At 43.9% G+C, this 20,672-nt stretch overlaps 1 protein-coding gene across 1 annotated transcript; it reads left to right on the forward strand.

The window, feature by feature from the left end:
• The first annotated feature begins 1,921 nt into the window (after window positions 1-1,921).
• On the forward strand, window positions 1,922-17,694 carry LOC135103091 (obscurin-like). Its single transcript, XM_064009077.1, has 6 exons — window positions 1,922-3,912; window positions 12,422-12,582; window positions 12,915-13,125; window positions 15,577-15,721; window positions 16,093-16,232; window positions 16,430-17,694. The coding sequence occupies exons 1-6, from the start codon at window positions 3,615-3,617 to the stop codon at window positions 16,645-16,647; spliced, it is 1,173 nt and encodes a 390-aa protein (XP_063865147.1). The 5' UTR covers window positions 1,922-3,614; the 3' UTR covers window positions 16,648-17,694.
• Window positions 17,695-20,672: the final 2,978 nt, after the last annotated feature.

A 20,672-nucleotide genomic window follows, 5' to 3' on the forward strand; every position in this document is an offset into this window, starting at 1 on the left:
CTCTCTCTCTCTCTCTCTCTCTCTCTCTCTCTCTCATAACCTAACCTTCTTATCCATAGTTCCGTTTTGCAGTAAATAAAATTGGTTATATTTTCAGAGGCTGCATCGTTTCCTTTTCCTCTTAAGTGCCTTACAGTTTCATGTTGTGACGTCATTATTTTTTCCCCATACTTACCAACCCCATCAGTAATTCTGTTGTTGACTTTTCCATTTAAATTTTCCCTATAAGCCCCTTGACCAGAGTGGCTTGGTCTTCTTGTACTCTTATCCTCTTATTGTTGTTGTACTGTTTATTTATTTATTTATTTTTTATTTATTTTTGTCTTAGTCCTCTTTGTGTGTGTGTGTGTATTCGTGTTTTCTTTTTTTCTTTCCTATAGTGTGTGTGTGTGTGTGTGTGTGTGTGTGTGTGTGTGTGTGTGTGTGTGTGTGTGGGTAGGAGAGGGGAGTAATAATAATATTGGTAGTAATGACAATAGTAGTAGTAGTAGTTGTTGTTGTTGTTGTTGTTGTTGTTGTAGCAGTAGTAGCTGTAGCTGTAGCAGTAACAATACTAATAACAACAACAACAACAACAAAACAACAACAACAAACAACACCTACAATAACAACAATAAACACACCAATAACAATAACAACAATGACAATAAAGAGGATATTGATCAGTAAGCGAGGCAGCCACAACGCGCCACTCAGCACAGCAATACCACCACCACCACCACCACCACCACCACCACCACGCTGCATTACCCCCGATATTAACAATTGCCCGCGACACAGCATAGCGAACCTGCACTGAGACCACTAATGAGCCAGTGTAAGGTGAAGAAACTCCTCCGTGAAAGAGTAATGCTTCAAAACTACTGGCCAAAGAATAAATGTTTGAAATCCCGACAGTATAAGGTAAAGAAAGACCACAGACCAAAGATTAATGCTTAAAAATCCCTACCAAAATAAATAGATAGATAAAATGTTGTATCTAAAAGTTACTCTGCTGATGGAAAAGTTATTATTTATTTAAAAGTTTTATTTAAAGCAAAAGTTTATGTTCTTATGATACTCCGGACTGCTTCCTGTCATTACGAGACGCTCATGATTTGTAAACTCGACTTGGAACGTCAGGGTGGAGCAGAAACTATTGTTGTGTCATTGTTTGTGTTTGTGCTATGACTCAGTATCTGTCTGTCTGTGTTTAGTTGTCTATCTGTTTATTTATTCATTTACATATGTATTTAGCTATTTATTTGTCTCTGTCTATGTCTGACTATCTGGTTTCCTCTCTATCTATCTATCTATCTATCTATCTATCTATCTATCTCTCTGTCTATCTATCTCTGTCAGTTCATCAGTCACACTACTCAAGACCCTCACTGAAAACCAAAATGCTATCAGTTGACTAGGTAAGGAGAAGGGACGAAGAACGAGAGCAGAAGGAAAGGATTTTGTGATATTTTTGCAAAGGTTGAGTGTTTGCACAGCGGTCATGAGAGGTCAATGTGTGTGTGTGTGTGTGTGTGTGTGTGTGGTGTGTGTGTGTGTGTGTGTGTGTGTGTGTGTGTGTGAGTGTCTGTCTGTCTGTCTGTCTGTCTCTTTATTGTACGTCTGTCTGCCTGTTTGTTTTATCTGTCTGTCTATATCTGTCTGTCTGTCTGTCTGTCATTTACCCCAATCATCCTCTCCTCTTTTTTAACTTTTTTCCCCCAATTATGAAATTATTAATTACTTTTATGATGAACCAGCTTGTTTGTAAAGAAATAAAATTAATACAACTCTTTTCGTAATATTTCTCACTTTTTTACTTTTTTTTTTTTCGTGTCGCTCGTTTTTATGACGCTCTCTTAATGAATGAAATTACAGCGTAGATTGATTAGTCTTATTATTATTTTCCCATAACATTGAATATTGCTTTACGTGCGCGCGGTGCTGGTGGCGTCAGGAACAGATCGAGTTGCCGTGTAAAGCTTCTTGATTCTCGTAGTTGCAAAGCCCCCAGTGTACAAGTAACCTTTATACTGCTTTGGTGTTTCCCTCCCAGCAATGCGAAGCTCCAGTTACCAGTGTACCAATTACCCAGTTATCTTTCTACTGTTTTGTCGTTTCCCTCTCGGCAATCCAAGGCTCCGGTGTACCAATTACCCAGTTACCTTTCTACTGCTTTGATGTGTTCCCGTTATACAGTACAATCCTGCGCCACGGTCCTCGTTGCTGTGATCGTTTATTTGACCATTGTAGTGCGCACCTTTCCTCACAGCACGGAAGCGAGTACCCGTGAATTACAATTATGAATTATTATGTAAAGGTTTAGGTTCCCGAGAGAGAAACTGTGTAGTGGGAAGCCCTGGTACGAGAGAGAGAGAGAGAGAGTACTATCGTTTTATCTTACACTTCCGCCTGCACTAATCCGCCCCGTTAACAGTGTCCGGAAAATATGATGTGTGTTATTGGTGAGGCGGAGTGCCCTGGCGTTCTTTTTACATGTATTTTCCCTGGTCTTTGTTATTACTTCCCCGATTTTGAATGTCAATACAAATAATATAGGAACTCCATGCACCTGTGTGTATATGTTTATTTTTCCACCGGGGGAGGGAATTCTCTTGTTTCAGATAAAAGTGTTACTGCCTGCCTGTCTGTTATTGTTGTTATTGTGAAGGTAAATGCCCTGCCCGGTATAGCAGATGGCCCAGCTGGGTTGTAACTTTCCTCCTCCGTGGATGGCATTGTCCGTGGACCCGATTTTCTGAGTAAAGTTTAAACACAGCGCCGGGGCAAACATGCACTGTGCAGCGGAGTGCCGAGTTGTGGAGGACTGAGTGTTGGAATGTGTTTTCGTTCTCATCATAATATTTGCAAGAGGTTTAGTTGTAAGCTGTAAATCTTTCATCCACGTGTATATTTATAAATTTCTACTGTTTTAACTTTCCTCCACCAGACTTCTTTTATAGTTTCCTTTCGTTTCTTTTTTCCAGAGGGTTTGAGTTGGCGAGCACCGAGAGCAGCGCGAGGCAGCGAGGCGGCGAGGCCCCAGCTGCCGTGAGGGGACTTGCTTGACGGAGAGGAGCGGCTAGCCTCCCCCACTCCAGCCCTCCCCACGCCCCCGTCACGCCTCCGGGACTTTGCTGAGGCGGGAGTTCCGAGACGCTCAATGGGGAATAAGAAAAATATGTTATTTAGAGCAACGGGGAAGAAAGAAAAGCTTTCCATTACCACGAGTGACTGACCGTCTGCAAAACACGGCTGGCGGGGACAAAAAGGAATTGTGAGGTTCAGCAACAGTTGGTTTTATTGACTCGGCATAACAATGAGCTTCTCTTATATACGTGAACAATGAACTTTAAGGAAATACAAAATATCTCTTTCTCACTTTAAGACGAGGAGGGAAGGACAACAGTTGCAGTCACAGACACACGTAGCGTTTTTTGAGTGTGTGCGTGTGGGTGTGGGCGTGGGCGGCCTGACCCTTGCTGCAGTCCGTGTAAACAAGTCGGTGGATTGTAGTATAACAATGACAGAAGCCACAGGAAATGGAAAGCACCACTCTCACCAGGTCCACACCGCCTGACTTCACTTGAATTCGTGGCTCAAATTTTTTACTTGTTTTTAGAACGCGAACAGTCATGAAGGGCGAGCGAGGCGCCTCAGTAAGACACTCCCCCGGTGCAAAGGGTTACGCCGTTGGTGTCACACCGACCTACTCTCCCCAGGGGCTCGTAAAGCCTTCTCTCGCCAGGCCGTGCGAGCGGAGAGCCTCCCGGGGTGGTGGTTCCCTCACCCCCATGTCCAGGTCGTTGCATTACCACTGGGGAACGAGCCCGGAGCAGCCCACCTCGCAGGGGACGCACCACAAGCAGACGTGCTTCAGCTGGCTGCAGGTCTTCGTGACGCTGCTCACTGTGCTGCCCAGCATGGCTAAAGGTGAGGCACAGACGGACACACAGACAGGTAAACAGAGATATTGACGGATCTAGAATGACAGACAGACAGACAGATTGACATATATAGACTGACAAACAGACAGAGATTGACAAATATAGGCAGGCAGATATATATTAAGATAAACAAATGGACAGATAAACAGACCAAATGAATTACACATACAGAGAGATGGAATGATGGACCTAGGCACAGACAGACAGAGATGAACATGCAGACATTCGGACATAAACAGACAAACAGACAGTCAGGCAGACAGAAAGAAAGAAAACCTGGTGTGTGTGTAATAATGAAGTACGATATGCGTATATATATTTTTCACCCTAAATAACTGAGTAAGGGGACGGGGAGGAGGAGGAGGAGGAGGGGACGTGGTGGGGCGGAGTGAGGACAGAGTTTGGAAAAAGTAGAGTGATAATTTTGCACACGTAATAGGTTCGTTAGTGAAGTTAATTATCCCGAGGTGAGATAACAGAGAAAACTCATAATCTGCGGACGATGCCGAGGAAGTCTTTGCAAGTTTTGATACTAAAAACACAACCACGTGATTAATATAACATTCTCCTTCTATCCTCCCCCCCCTCCCGCCCCTCACCTTCTCCCAACCTTTCCTCCAAATAAAAAAATACGCATTCTTTTATTCTCCTTCATTTTCTCGCCCCAGCCGTGGCCATCCTTTGTGTGTTAATAAACGTTAATGGACGAATAAAGTTGAGTAAAGTTTGAAAAAAGAAAAGAAAAGAAGAAAAAGCTCTTTAGGCACGGCGCAAGTGGAAGTCTAAAGTATAAAGACTGTTAGAATTGCAATCAAATATCAACACGTGTTTTTTTTTCTTCTTTACATTTATCTTTATTTAATTTCGTACCCACATCCATTTTGCGTTTATCATCAGTTTTTTAATCTTTTCTTTTTTTAACAAAATCATCTTTATTCTTTTATTCTCACTCTCACTTTCAATGTTGGCGTGATGGAAGGATAAAAAATGAGAGAGAGAGAGAGAGAGAGAGAGAGAGAGAGAGAGAGAGAGAGAGGAGAGAGAGAGAGAGAGAGAGAAAAGGGTAAAGATATACAAGTTTTAAAAAGATATCTAAAAAAAACATAAACAGATCGAAAGAAGCAAAGAAAAAAAAGAAGAGAGAGAGAGAGAGAGAGAGAGAGGAGAGAGAGAGAGAGAGAGAGAATAAGCGTAGGGGGCAAGTGACGAAGTGAGTAAAGGACACCGCTCAGATATTTCCAATCCTTAAAGGTGACGCGGAATTCAGCCTTATTTTTTATTCCTACGTACAGTCTCCTACTTCGTCATGCTGGCGACACGAGGGTGGTAGGGTGGTGGGGTGGTTGATCCTTGCCTAGCTGCCACCTACCCACCTAGCCAGTAAAGATGGGCTCTTCTTACCCCCACTACTCTCTCTCTCGTGTTTGTTTTAGTCTTGTTCTTTTCCTGCTTGTTTTTCTGTTTGTTCTTGTTCTTTTTTAATATCTTGTTCTTCTTGTTCTTGTTCTTCCTTTTCTTTTTTTTTCCTTCTTTCTTTCTTCCTCTTCTTCTACTACTTCTTCTTCTTCTTTGCCTCCTCCTCCTCCTCCTCCAGAATCCGTCTTCATACTTGTCTCCTTCGTTTTTCTTGTGTTTATTTTTTTACCTTCTTCCCTTTCCTCCATAACTCAATCCTTCCATCTGTTTTCTTCCCCTCACCGCCTTTTTTTTACCCCTTCTATATCTGTTTTTTTTTTTTTTCTCTCTCTCTCTCCTACTTTCCTTAAGTTTCCCCCTCCTCCCATTCTCTTACTTTTTCCTCTTGCCAAGCTCACATTCCCTCACCTTCCCCACCCCATCCTTTCTTCTTTCCTACTCTTCTATATTCCTCCTTTACTTTCGTCTATTTTCTCCCTTTTCTACTTTTTTTTTTTGTCAAACTCACACCTCTTCAGATTCATCTTTTGTTTTGTTTTTTTTTTCCTGCTTCGCTTCCTTTTTTTTTTTTTTTGTGTGTTGTTTTTCTTGCATCTGTTTCATACTGTTTCGTTTTTTTCCTTCTTCCAAACTCCCTTTTTTCCTTCTTTCCCTTTTTTCTTCTTTCCTCTTTCCTTCTCCTCCTTCCTTTCCTTCCCTTTTTTTCAATTTCACTTAGTTTCGCTTCCCTTTCCTTCACTCCTTTCCTTCCTTCCCTTCTATCTGTTTCATTCGATTTTGCTCTCCCTCTCTCTTCTACCCTTTCGTGTTTCACCCTCATTGCTCCTTTCCATCCACCGTCCTCTCTACCCCCTCTCTCTCTCTCTCTCTCCAACCCAACCTTCTCACCCTCCAGGACCTTTCCCCAAGTCCCTGCCTCTCCCCGCCCCGCCTAGAGTCCCCTTAGGATACAACGTTCGGGCCATTACGGAGGACTGGATCAGAGGCCACAACCCGCCGCGTCGCCCCATTGTGCTGCCTAAGAAAGTGTTGTGCCTTCAGGTCGCGGACTGCAAGTTTTTTTTTTTTTTTTTTTTTTTTATGGGTGCAAGACAGAGGGAGGGAGAGAGAGTAAGAGAGGTAGAGAGGAAGGGGTTAAAAAAAAGGAAGGGAAGAAAAGGTCGCCCATGTCATAAACAGACTCGTGCATTGGACTGCCCTTCGGAGAGAGAGAGAGAGAGAGAGAGAGAGAGAGAGAGAGAGAGAGAGAGAGAGAAGAAAAAATAAAATAAAATAAAATAGCAAAATATGCATTTCTTGAATCATGTACTTCCATTTGTTTGTTTTCTTTTACCAGTTTGTATTTTTTTTTCTCTCTCTCTCTCCGCCAACTCCAGAAGAGCATTCGTAAAACGTGTACTCTGCATTTTAATTCTACAGCGAGGGACAGTAATAGCGGAGTGAAATACGAGGATATTGCTGCCGCCGCCCCCCACCAGGCGGTCGTGGGGTCTGGGAGATGTGGGAGGGGAGGTAGGAGGGACCTGCAGGCGCGGAAGTGAGAGGCGAGCAAGCAGGCAAGGAGAGGGAAGCAAAGTAGGGAGGGATGGAGAGAAGAAGCAGTGGGCAAGCGGGCGGGTAAGAGAAGGAAGGAGGGAGAGATGGAGGGAAGCAGCATGCAAGTGGACAAGCAGGCGAGGAAAGGAGGTAGGGAGAGAGGAAGGAAAGGGAAGAAGTAGGCAAGCAGGCAAGCAATCAGGAGAGGGAAGGAAGGAAGCAGCAGGCAAGACTCAACCAGCAGCATGTAATCAGACGGGAGCTCCTCGCCCTCAGCAGCGGCGTGAGTGTGACAGGTGGAGAGAAGCAGCGCCTCTGGCTCGGTCTTCCCACAGCGAGTACCGAAAGTTATCCATTGTGCAGGTGACTGGGGACTGACAGCTCCTCCTGGGGGCGCGTGGCGGGAAGCAGAGGCAAGGATGCGGGGGATGCCTGAAAAACAAGCAGCAGAGAGAGTGAGAGAGAGAGAGAGAGAGAGAGAGAGAGAGAGAGAGAGAGGAGAGAGAGAGAGAGAGAGAGAGAGAGAGAAAGAAACATTACTCCAAAGAACGACGACTGTCAGGCTATTGGGACACTGGCAGTATGTGCAGGGGGGGTGATCAGGGGGAATGGGGAGTGACAGAGGGCAACTGGTGCTCAGGGAAGCCGAAAGGTGAGAGAGGACGTCACGAGGGATGGGGGGTGAGGAAGGATGTGCTGAGGGGTGGGGTGGGAGGGTGAGGAACTGAGGGGATGTCTTGCAGGGCTGGGGAAGTGAGGGGTAGAGGGACCTGGGAGCCGTCGTTCTAGGGTGGGGAGGTGGTGGACTGAGGGGCCGTCGTGCTGGGAAGTGAGGGGAGGGAGGGGGTGGTGCATCTGACAGGGGGGGCCACGGCATAAAGGGACACCAGCATCGCGTTGAGACACACAATATCACTTTTGTCTGCTGTGTTGTTGTAAAAAGCATTACATAAGTCTTCTTTTTTCTCTCCTCTCTCTCTCTCTCTCCTCTCTCTCTCTCTCTCTCTCTCTCTCTCTCTCTCTCTCTCCTCTCTCTCTCTCTCTCTCTCTCCTCTCTCTCTCTCCTCTCTCTCTCTCTCTTGTTCCCCAGTAAGAAAACGCGACCTCGGTGGACATAGGGTGACTATTTTATATATACTATTTTATTAATTTTCCTCCGTTTTCTTTCTTGCAATGAACTCTTAGTATTAATAATGAACTCTGAATTTAAGTATTTTCCACTCGTTTTTCTATTTCTCGTGAGTGCTTTTGTCTTTATGAACGCTACATTTGTTATTTCTTTTCTCTACCCCTCTGCTTTTCCCTCCCAGAGTCCACAAGTAGGTACGTAGGTTAGTGCTCGGGCGTACTTCCCCGACCACGATATGTATTCAGTGGGCGTGTTGAGGGAAGACAGCGCGAGGGTTCACTCCATTACCCAAGCCTCTCCCAACCTTGTTCTTTGGTGCCTTTATGTGCCTGGCCGTGTGTGTGTGTGTGTGTGTGTGTGTGTGTGTGTGTGTGTGTGTGATCTTGACAGTGGATATACACACACATACACACAGCAAGCTACTCATTTATGCCTACCGACCCTTCAGCCATTACAACAGAATCGTATTATGTTGTTTGTGACTGCTGCTACCTCTCCTCATCCCCCTCCCCCTCCTCTTCCCCCTCACTATTGGTCTCCTCCCATCCTCGTGGTCAATACCCTAAACTTCCTGTTAATTTAGCATATCTCGTCGGAAAAAGATGACTGGTTATGTTGTTTTGACGTATCACTCATGTAAGATAATAGAAATTTTATCGCCATCATCATTACTATCCACTGTTATTGCCGTTACGTAATTTTCATCAACACCATCGCTACCTCTTGCTACGGTTCTGTTAAGGCACGATTGGCATAATACTTTACAGCAATACTCGGCTTGAAGACCATCACCAGTTCCCCAGTGGAAGAGGCAGCGCGCGCTCATAACCTAATCCCGCGCTGTGTGACCTCATTGTTGCGACGCCATAACTCAATCACCGTCCAATCACAGCAGTCTTTTATCCGCACTACATCCTAATCCTAATCCCTCCCTCTTCTCCCGTACCTGTTGTCCTTCCCGATCCTCTGCTGCCCACAAGATTGATGGCGCGAACCTGAGAGCCATGAACTGTTGCGCAATTTTTTTTTTTTTTTTTTTATTGGTAACACTGCTGGATAAATGATGATGCTTCAGACCCCGCTTACCTATGAATAAATATGTTTGTGCGGTGGCTTAGGGTTGGCAGGTTCTGTAGTGTGGTTATTTTAGTAGTTGTAGTGGTGGTGGTGGTGGTGGTGCTGGTGGTAGTAGTAGTAGTAGTAGTAGTAGTAGTAGTAGTAGTAGTGTTTGTGAATTGTGGAAGGGTATGGATAAATAAGGCAGAGAGAGAGAGAGAGAGAGAGAGAGAGAGAGAGAGAGAGAGAGAGAGAGAGAGAGAGGTAAGGTCAAAAAATATAGAATACTGTGGATAAATACATAGCAGAAAAAAAAAATACATATACAAACTCTCACGATGTGTTATGTATACCAAAGCATACGCTATACATACATACATACATACGTCCATAGATATATACATACATGCATGCACACACACACACACGCACACGTCCAACCTAATAATCAAATGCAAATACGCGGCAGGTAAATCCATAAAAGTTTAAGGGGCAGTTGCGTTCTGGGTCAAAATTTATGATTCTCTTTGCATATGAAGGTTCAGACCGCCTCAAATTTCCCGTTTTTTTTTTTTTTTTCCCCTTTTTTCACCAATACTTTTTTTTCTCATCCTTCCTTCCCAATTTTTTTTTTTTTTTTTCCCGTTTTCAATCCCTTCGATTTTTATTTTCCTGCCGGGGCGAACCAAACGGAAATTTTCATCATGCCTCACATAACAAAGTACAATATAAAGGTCGCTCATGAAATAAAGATCAAGAACACGCGAAGAAAGAAAAAGTAAAGTAGAAGAAGAAAAAAAAGGTTTGACGCTGTGGACTGAGAGAGAGAGAGAGAGAGAGAGAGAGAGAGAGAGAGAGAGAGAGAGAGAGAGAGAGAGACCAAGTAACGTTATAACAATGCTGCGAAAACCAAAACAAGACGAGCAGACCAAGAAAAAAAGTTAAAACATAAAAACTTATCCATCCCTTCCCTCCCTCCGTCTCCCTCCCTCTCCCTCCTTTAAAACAACAAAACCAAAAGGAAAAAAAAAGCATAAACTACCACCGCTGTACGCCACGAGGAAAACCAGGCAAAACAAGACACGGCAGAAACACAACAGCAGCAACACAAACCCGGAGATGAAACCCGCGATTTCATTCCCATTTCACTTACCCGATCAGAATTGTACAAATATTGATGTTTTCCCTTTTCCGCCACCCTGGGAGGAAGAGGAGGAGGAGAAGGAGGAGGGGGATGAGGAGAGATCTGGGAGGGTTTTCACGGGGTCAGGGAGGGGTAGCGGACGTTCAGGGCTCGTTAGGAGAGGAATACTGGCACGCCTCGAGCATCAGTTTCCGTGGGTTGTGAGAGAGAGGGAGGGAGAGTGAAATGTTGTAGTGAAGTGCCTTTCTGGTTGGGTTTTTCTTATTTCTTTTTTTATTTTATTTTACTTTTTTTCATTTTTTTTTTTTTTTTTTTTTTTTGCTACGAATGCTATAACCTCGATCTTACTTTTTTTTTTTACTGATGTCCCGCATTCACCTTTTTTCTTTTTTCCTTACTTGATTTTTGCGGGTGTGTGTGTGTGTGTGTGTGTGTGTGTGTGTGTGTGTGTGTGTGTGTGTGTGTGTGTGTGTGTGTGTGTGTGTGTGTGTGTCTGTCTGTCTGTCTGTCTGTCTGTCTGTCTGTCTGTCTGTCTGCCGTCGCTTCCTCTTCTTTCGTCTTCCTTATTGCTTGAGTCTTTAATTTGCTCTCCCATCGCTCTTATTTCGTCTTCCGAACCGTTTTTTTTTTTTTCTTTCTTTCTTTCATTCCTCTCCATTTGTCTCAATTTCCCTCATTTTTAACTTTCTAATTTTTTTTTTTTTTCGTATTTCTTTCCCTCTTCCAGTGATCTCATTTCTCCCTTAATTTCATCCCTCTTTTTTTCACCTTCCAGCTTTATTTTTTATCCTTTCCCTCACGCGTCCCACCCTCCCATTCCTCCCTTAATTTCAATTATCTCTTTTTTTTTCAACATTCTAGCTTTATTTCTGATTCACATTTCGCTTCCAACCCTCCCATTTCTTCCCTAATTTCACTCTTACCTCTCCTGTCCACTTCCCCCTCTATTTCACTTCTCTCCCCCCCCTTTTTTTTTTCTCTCTCCACCATTAGCTAGTTATTCGCTTCATCCGTTCGTTAACAAGCCTGACCCTCACCTGAGAGAGACGTGCGCGCGTGATTTTTCTCATCTGGATTCTTGTAAAAATTTCGCTGAGAAAGCAGAGTAAAATGAGACTCGCTCCCATTATACTGGAGATACACGCATTATTGACGTTTGCTCTTCGACAGCTTGAAAATTACCAAGACCTGGGAAAAATGAAAGCAGGGAAGGTTTGTATTCGCTCGCAGTTTTACCCGACGTAGGAGAGAGACACTTTTGAGTTGCTGGCGGCGGGTGGCGACAAGGGTCCAGCAGGGGTGACGCGGGTTGAGTCAGTGGCAGGACTTTGTAGGTCAGAGCAGGTTAGTATAGGTGTTTTAAAGTTGTAAGGGAAGGGAGTAAGGTAAAGGTGGGAGGAGGGAAGGAAAGCAAAGATGTGAGGAGAGGAAGGAAAGGTTGGAGAAGGGAATAAAGGAGAGGTTTGTTTGTGAAGAGAAGGAAAGAAAATGTGTGAGGAGAGGAAGGAAAGGAAAGGAAGAGAAAGGTGTGAGAAGGGAGGGGAAATATGTGATAATGAAAGAGTGGAAAAGTGTATGAGGGGAAAAAAGAAAATGGGAAATATAAAGAGAGAAAGGTACAAGAAAGGAGACATAGAAAGGATGATAATCAAAGAAGGAAAAGGTAAGGGAATGGAAAAAATATGAAAAAGAAAGAGTAGGAAAGGTAGCAGAAGGCAAGAAAAAGAGCAAGGTGTGAGAAGGGCAGAAGAAAGAAAGGGAGAGGTGTTTAAATAGCCTCCTCTGACCCTCCCTCACCTTGCCTGCCCTGCGTGGTCCCTGCCTGCCCGTCTCACCTGTATCCGGGAGCAGGTGAGGGGACGCTCTTGAAACCACGAGCACGTAAGCCCTTCCTTCCATCTGCTCACAGTCACGTACACACAAGGGGGCTCATGCACACACACACACACACACACACACACACACACACACACACACACACACACACACACACACACACACACACACACACACACACACACACACACACACACACACACACACACACACGGTGACCCTTCTTGAGTACATTCCGTGGTCTGTACTTTTCTATGCCAACATTTTCTTTTGACTCAACAATTCTTGGGGACTTTTACAGCCGGCGGCTTGTGAGCTCCACTAAGCTTGCTATCAGACGTGTTTAGTCCCTCCTCTAAGGCGCGGCGTCCCTTGCAGGTCCCCAGGGCACCTCGCACAACACCCTGGGAGGCTACGGCAGCAGTCTGTTGGGCAAAAATGGCATCTTTCTGCAGGCGAACCACAGCGACATCACTGCCCAGGCGGGAGCCACGGCCACCCTCCCCTGCCGCCTCAGCTCCCCACTCGGCGACGGCATGGTGAGTGTGGCAGAGAGAGAGAGAGAGAGAGAGAGAGAGAGAGAGAGAGAATTGATTGGTTGATAGATGGATAGGTTGATTAGTTTAAACGCTGCAAAAGCGGAATCATGTGCCCAGAGAGAGAGAGAGAGAGAGAGAGAGAGAGAGAGAGAGAGAGAGAGAGAGAGAGAGAGAGAGAGAGAGAGAGAGTAGAAAAAAGGGGAAACTATAACGATTTCTCAGAATATGGCTCTAAATCTACTTTACGTTGAAACCCTTAAAAACACAAACCTAAATGTACCTTAAACTGAACCCTTTAGAAAGACGAGCCTTAATCTCCCTCCCGCGCCCAGGTGTCGTGGGTGCGGCGGCGGGACTATCACCTGCTGACGGTGGGGCGCCAGGTGTACTCGTCCGACGCGCGGGTGGGGGTCAAGGTATCCATGGACGGGTCTGACTGGATGCTGACTGTGCGCTACGTGGCTCCGCATGACGCAGGCCTTTACGAGTGTCAGGTGTCCTCCCACCCGCCCCAGCTGCTCATGGTCAACCTACATGTCGTCGGTGAGTGTGTGTGTGTGTGTGTGTGTGTGTGTGATTAATCTATCTTATTCTCGTTTTTCTTGATTGTGTTCCTGTTTTCTTTCTTTTTCACTTGAGTTTTCCTTTTATCTTTTATTTCCTTTTTTTTTTAGGGGATCTTCTTTTATCGTTTTTCTTTAATTAATTTTGTAATCTTATTCTCCTTTTTCTTGATTGTGTATTTCCATTTTTCTTTCTTTTTCACTTGAGTTTTCCTTTTATCTTGTATTTTTTTTTTTTTTTTATCTTGGGTCTCGCTCCTTTTCATTTTCTCTTTTCGTTCCCTCGTCGGCTTATCCTACCCTGCTGCTTCACGCCTTCATTTCACTACACTGCCTCTGCCTAGCTTCTCTCATTCCTTCCTTAGTCTTTCTTCACTCTCCTTTCCTTTTCTTCCCCCCCCGCTTCTCTTATCTTCCTCTCATTTGCCTTAACTTCATTTCTTCCGTTTTTGTTGTGTATATTTTACTCTGACTTTATTTTTTCTCTCTTCTTCCTTCGCCTTTTTTTTTATTTTCGTCTCATTTCCTTTCCTTTTTTTTCTTGTCCATTCTTTCTCTTCCTTTCGTTCCTTTCCCTTTTCTTCTCCTCCCTTCTTTTCTTATACCATTCATTTCTTCTCCCCTTTTCCTCCGTTTTGTATCTCATGAACTCCCCCTACCATACATCCTTCTCCTTTTTTTATCTTCTTCTTTATCATTCATCCTCTCATCACCCTTTCCTTTTCATTCACATTCCTTCCCTTCGCTTCCCTTTCTAAAACTTTCCCTCCCTCCTCCTTCCCTTCTGTATCCTTCACTGCCCTTCCTTTCCCTTCTTTCCTTTTCTTCCCTTGATATTCATTTCTTTCCCTTCCCTTTCCTTACCATTTTGTCTTTCCCCCATTCGTACTATACCTCCTCTCTCCTTAACTTTCCTTCCCATCCCTTCACTATCCTTCCTTCCCTTCACCTCGCTTCCTTCTCCCTTCTCTTATCCTTTCCACTCAGCGGATAAGCTTAGCAAAGGCGTTCGGAAAATAAGCGTTTCTCATCTTCAAGGATTTCACAGCAAATTTTCCCCGTGATGTCTTGGTAATATGAGTGTGTGAGTAAGCGGGGTAATGATGCGGCGGCCGGGTCTATCAGGCACGCAGGGGCGGCTTTCCAAGTGTTCGTGCCTGGTGCTCATCATTCATCATCGTTAACTTTGATGGTGTGAGTGATTGAGGGGCATAATCCTACGTTCTCTCTCTCTCTCTCTCTCTCTCTCTCTCTCTCTCTCTCTCTCTCTCTCTCTCTCTCTCTCTCTCTCTCTCTCTCTCTCTCTCTCTCTCTCTCTCTCTCTCTCTCTCTCTCGACCTTTCCATTCTGTTTCTTCTTTCGTCTTCCAAGTCCCTCCCTCCTCTTCCTTCCCTCATTCACTCCCTTCCCTCACTCATTCCCTCTCTCCCTCCCTCTATTTGCATGTACATTTCTTTTCACTTCCCTTCCCTCTTCCTGGTTCCCTCCATCTCTCTCTCTCTCTGCGCCCTCCCGTTCTCCCATTTACCCCTTTACTCTTTACTTGCTCGCCATGGAACTATTTTCTCAGAATGGCTTGTGTTCTCCTGTCGCGCTGCAAAATTGATCCGGAAGTGATGTTGACTCTATGTGTTGTCCTTCCACTGTTCCCCTCCATATTCTCTCTCTCTCTCTCTCTCTCTCTCTCTCTCTCTCTCTCTCTCTCTCTCTCTCTCTCTCTCTCTCTCTCTCTCTCTCTCTCTCTCTCTCTCTGTCTTTCGCTGTCTGTTTCTGTTTCTCTGTCTATCCCTGTTCCTATCCGTATCAGTGAGAATATCTGAGTTGTATGGGTAGAAAAATATATGAAAATCCTCATTAATCGACTAAATGAACCGGAAAGTCCGTTTTTTTTTTGTTTTTTTTTTTAATGCCACCAACATTCACTGCAGTGGGAAGGTTGCATGGTTTATTTCTGCGATTTTCTCTTTCCGTAACACTTCAGTGCGTCGTTTTGTGAGGCATAACTAAATCAATATGTTGTTGTTTTCATAACGTGGACTCCCTTCACTTTCAGAGAGAGAGAGAGAGAGAGAGAGAGAGAGAGAGTCAGTTTTACTTTTTTTTCCCATTATTCCATACGCCTCGTCCCCAAGAGCGTCCGAGGCCGCAGTAAATATGATTATTTAGCGTCATTAAGTCGGTCGCCCAAAAAAGCCTCGGGCTCCTGGGAAAGACGCGGCGGCCGCAGACGGAATAAATAAACTCACCGTCCATCAGAATTTGATAAAACTTGTGACAAAAATTAATTGGACCGGATGAATTTTTCCATGAGAAAATGAGATGAGCATGCATATCGCCGCCAGACGGAAAAAGTCCCCAGGTAATGTGCCGCGCGAGTGACGGTAACAGGCGGGCTGCGCAGAAGTCACTAATGGGTTTCCTTCTCCCGCAGAGGCCCACGCGGAGATCATGGGCACGCCGGAGCGGTACATCCACCACGGGTCGTCCCTGAAGCTGGTGTGCCTCCTGAAGGGAGCCACCGAGCCGCCAGTGTACGTGTTCTGGTACCGCGGCGAGAGGATGATCAACTATGACAAGTAAGGATCCGCTGCTCTCCGTCACGCGTGTGCCAATGCGAACCTCAGGTGTTAGGGGCAAATTCTGAGGGTCAGTAATAGGGATATGGCAAAAAGTAATGGATTCAAGCTTGATCAAATTAGAAAATAGTAGGAGGAAATGGGCTCTGGAATAGCGGTATGTGAATGGAATAGACTAAGTAATCAGATTGTCAGTGCTAATTCATTATGGAGCTTTAAAACATTAGATAAATTTACAGATGAGGATGACACCTGACAACTTTTTGCGGCTTCCTTTATTTTAATATGTTCTCATGTTCTTAAGTTTTATCTTCACATCTAGTTGTAAGCACCACCTCACTCATTGTTGTGTCTGCCTATGCGCCTGGCAGGGAGCGCGGGGTGACCGTGGACAACACCCGCAAGGCGTCAAAGTTGTACGTGGCGTCAGTGTCGCGGCGAGACGAAGGCAACTACACTTGCGTGCCCTCCAATGCTGCCGCCGCCTCCGTGGTGGTCACCGTCATCCAGAGTGAGTGGTGTGCTGCTACAGGGTCTCTATCTTTCTGTCTTTTCTCTCCTTTTCCAGTGTAATACTCTTATTCCTGTACTTTTACGGTTTCCTGTCTTGTAGTGGTGACATAACATTAGATCAGAGGGTAGCTAACAAATGGGACTCTAGATTTCCTTTAAGTTGCTCTTTTTCTGACACTTCACTGTTCGCTACAGAGGAAAACCCCGCCGGCCTTCAGCAAGAGACCAACACAGAAAAGGAAGCGGCACCTGCCTCTTCCTCCTCTTCTTCCTCCTCTTCCTCCTCCTCCTCCTCCTCCTCACCGTCATCCTCCAAAGGCAAGAGTGGGGTGTCACTAGGGCGAGCTGCCTCCCTCGGGCTTCTCTGCCTCCCCGCGCTGCTCCCCCTGTTTACTCGACACTTCTTCAGATGATATGCTAATCCCGCGACGGTCAGCCTCCACTGAAGGCTGTGTCCTGTTTATACTTGCTGTTAAACCCCAAGCGTAGCTGGAGACTCCCGCCGCGCCCTCAAGCCTCTGGGACGCGACCTCACCTCACATATCGACATCCCCATCCTCCTCAACCGCAGTATATATATATATATATATATATATATATATATATATATATATATATATATATATATATATATATATATATATATATATATATATATATATGCACAAATGTATCAGGTATATGGCAATGTTAATTGGCGAACATTTTAATACTAATTTTACTGAGTAATATTATTCAGTTTGATTTTATTTAGTAATGTAGTGTGGATTCTTTTCTTAGAAAACGTAGAGTAAAATCAATCCCAGTACGTGGACGCCAAGCCAAGGCTTCAGTACCGCCTGACCGCATCAATAAACCATGACGAGGGAGAACCGCGGCGCGCCAGGCACCGCCCCTTAGGCACTCAGCGCTGCTGGGACGCGTGTGTGATGGCACGCTCAGGCATCCTGTGAATGTATGATTTTTGAAGGTGATAAGGGTGAAATAGGTGTGTGTGTGTGTGTGTGTGTGTGTGTGTGTGTGTGTGTGTGTGTGTGTGTGTGTGTGTGTGTGTGTGTGTGTGTGTGTGTGTGTGTGTGAAAGTAGCGTTGGAGGTGTTAAGAAGTTCAGAAATGGTCTTCACAGGTTAGGAGACCGAATGCCTGAGACGACTGATCAATTCACTGAAATTAGTGGTTCATCAAATGGCAGCTATTGAGGAATTTTATCAGGATCTCACCAGCCGTTCATGGCGCGTGACTGGCACTGTGCTGGGTGGCGGGATTGTGGTTATGTTAGCATTCTTGATTGTACATGTATGTAGTTATTCACACACACACACATACACACACACGCACACACACACACACACACACACACACACACACACACACACACACACACACACACACACACACACACACACACACACACACACACACACACACACACACACACACACACACACACACACACACACACACACACACACACACACACACACACACACACACTGAATATATGAATGAGGCATTTTGGTTACACATCTTTTGATGGACCACTATGTAAATACACTTATTAATAATTTAAATGATAATTTATACGTACCAGATTATGATTACAACTTTCTGGTAATAATTTAAATGATAATTTATACTTACCAGATTATGATTACAACTTTCTGGTAAGTGAAGAAAATAGGTTCCCACATTGCAACAAATTATGTATTTATTACACAGTTGATTTTTTTGTGTGTCTGTAGGAGTGTTTGCTGCAGACTCAACACCAGAACCCGTCGCTGTGGTTGTTCACTTGTCAGATATATATATATATATATATATATATATATATATATATATATATATATATATATATATATATATATATATATATATATATATATAAAACAGCTGTAAAGGAAATCAACATTAAACCTTCTTCTTAAGTTCGAAAATCGATTGCCCATGCCTGATATTATATATATATATATATATATATATATATATATATATATATATATATATATATATATATATATATATATATATATATATATATATATATATATATATATATATATATATATATATATATATATATATATATATATATATATATATATATATATATATATACTTCATAGCCTGTAAGGGAGAGCTTAGACTTTATATTTGTAAATGGAATATTTTACTGTAATTACGGAGAAAGGATCATGTAGGCGTACACACTTTTCGTAACACTACCGTCACGCCGGGCAGCCGCTAAGACGCCCGCCCCGTCCCGGCCCGCCCCGCCCCTTCCCGTCCCACTCACCCCATGCCTTACACCAATAAACAGTTCCCTTACACTAATAAACAATGCCCAGGTCTTCTTTCCTCCCCATTTCTCACTTCTGCCCAGCCCTCTCATCACTTGACTTCCCACTCACCCTTGCCCTCTTCATTTCTTAGTCCACTCGAACCTGCCTCCTCCCCCATCCCGGGCCGCGGATCGGGAGATGAGTGTTCCTTGTGTGTGGCCGTCACCCGCTGGCGTAACCTTCCTATTTTGTGTATATCTCACTGTTGCGATAATAATGTATATATTATGTAACTATGTTCAGAAGTAGGTGCTGTGTGTAGTCAAAGTATATATATATATATATACATATATATATATACATATGATACTGCGTGTTGGTGTACAAGACTGATTGATCACTGTGTACATAATCATCTCAGTAAACGCGAATAGGGGTAACACACACACACACACACACACACACACACACACACACACACACACACACACAAAACGCTCAGAAGGCGGGGTTCACATTACTTTGTCAGCGTTTCTGGTCTTGTTATTTAAAGTCGACAAGAAGCAGCTGTAGTGAGGCTTACTTAAAGTTGAGCCGAGAGAGTCTGGTAAATGCGAGAGAAGGTCGAGGGAAAGTTTTGCAGCACGGGAGTTACATTATTATTATTTTTTTTTTTTTTTCCTACTTAAGAGTGGCTCTAGTAAAGGGCAACACAGCATGGAAGACCTGGAGTTTCGTGTGTGTGTATGTGTGTGTGTGTGTGTGTGTGTGTGTGTGTGTGTGTGTGTGTGTGTGTGTGTGTGTGTGTGTGTTAAAGGAAATAGTATTACATATTTATTTTCTTAATACTTTTTTTATTCAGACGAGGAAGGGGGAAGAGCGAAAGAACACACACACACACACACACACACACACACACACACACACACTCATCTCAGCTCCATACAAAATAATATTCGATCATCGTTTTCATACTCAAAGAAATATATGTAAAAGAAAAAAATTTAATGCATTCTCCCTTTCCTTTATTTACTGACACGTGAAAGAACATAACGATTGTTTTACCGCATAAATTACTTTCTTCATTCATGTATTCGCTTCGTAATATAACTTTACCATTCTTTATGATCCGTGTTATTTTTGTATTTTGTATTTTATTTTTTCTCTCTTTCACACACCGAGGACTCCACATGCTTCACTGATGTGCCGGAAATTACTAAAAGCACCATACCCGTGCAGTATTTATGTCCGTCACTGATATTTTTCGTGAGTGCATCCTTCCCTCCCTCCCTCCCTCCCTTCCTGACCCCGAAGTACATGACTGTTTGATGTGACAACCAATATTACTCCCCCTTCAGTGTTGAAACGCGCCCGCCAGTGTGGGAGGCGCTGCCATGTCATTATTTATCGCTGGCCAAGAACGCGTGATAATGATAGCCAGTGGTGATGATGAATTTGATAATGACGGTGCAGCAGACGGTCCACTCCATTTACAACTCCTTCCTTGTTCTTCCCTCCATCATCCTTCTTCACATCCTACTTAAGTGTCTCTCCCCTCTCCCCTCTTCCAGTTCACTCTCATCATTCTCAGTCCCTTCCTTCACTCTCTCGCTTCCTCATGAATGGACTGAAGCAGATCACAGACCCAAGGTATGGTCGTGGATTTGTGTCACCGAGAAAGACTGTGTGTGAAAAAAAATGCTACCACCGGAATTAAAAAGAAATTAACATGATGTATTGTGCCGTCGCTTTGTCCCCATTACATACATTTCGGCCTCTTCGATGTATATTTTTCATACGTATGTTTTTTTTTTTTTTTTCCTGAATAATAAAAGCAAAACGAGGCTGCACTACCTGTTCTTTTATTCTTTTTTTTTTTAAGGTTTTCTTCTCTGGTTGTCTGGTGGGGGGATGACTGGCAGGGAGGAGGTAAAAAAAAAAAAATCAGTGTGTTATCATGTTAGGTGGAAGTGATGCGTGTGATCCACTGAATGACGGACTTTCTCAACTCCCGGAGGAAATAATAATGCCAAACACAGGTCGTCGTCGTCGTCGTCATCGTCGTCGTCGGGGTGTTTTCCACTGATAACTGATAGTGATTTGTTGTTAGTGATTCTATAGGGAGTTTCTGCAATAAAGGAAAATGGATTGGCAATGTGC

The sequence above is a fragment of the Scylla paramamosain genome, chromosome 8, assembly GCF_035594125.1.
Source record: "Scylla paramamosain isolate STU-SP2022 chromosome 8, ASM3559412v1, whole genome shotgun sequence".
Taxonomy (NCBI): domain Eukaryota; kingdom Metazoa; phylum Arthropoda; class Malacostraca; order Decapoda; family Portunidae; genus Scylla; species Scylla paramamosain.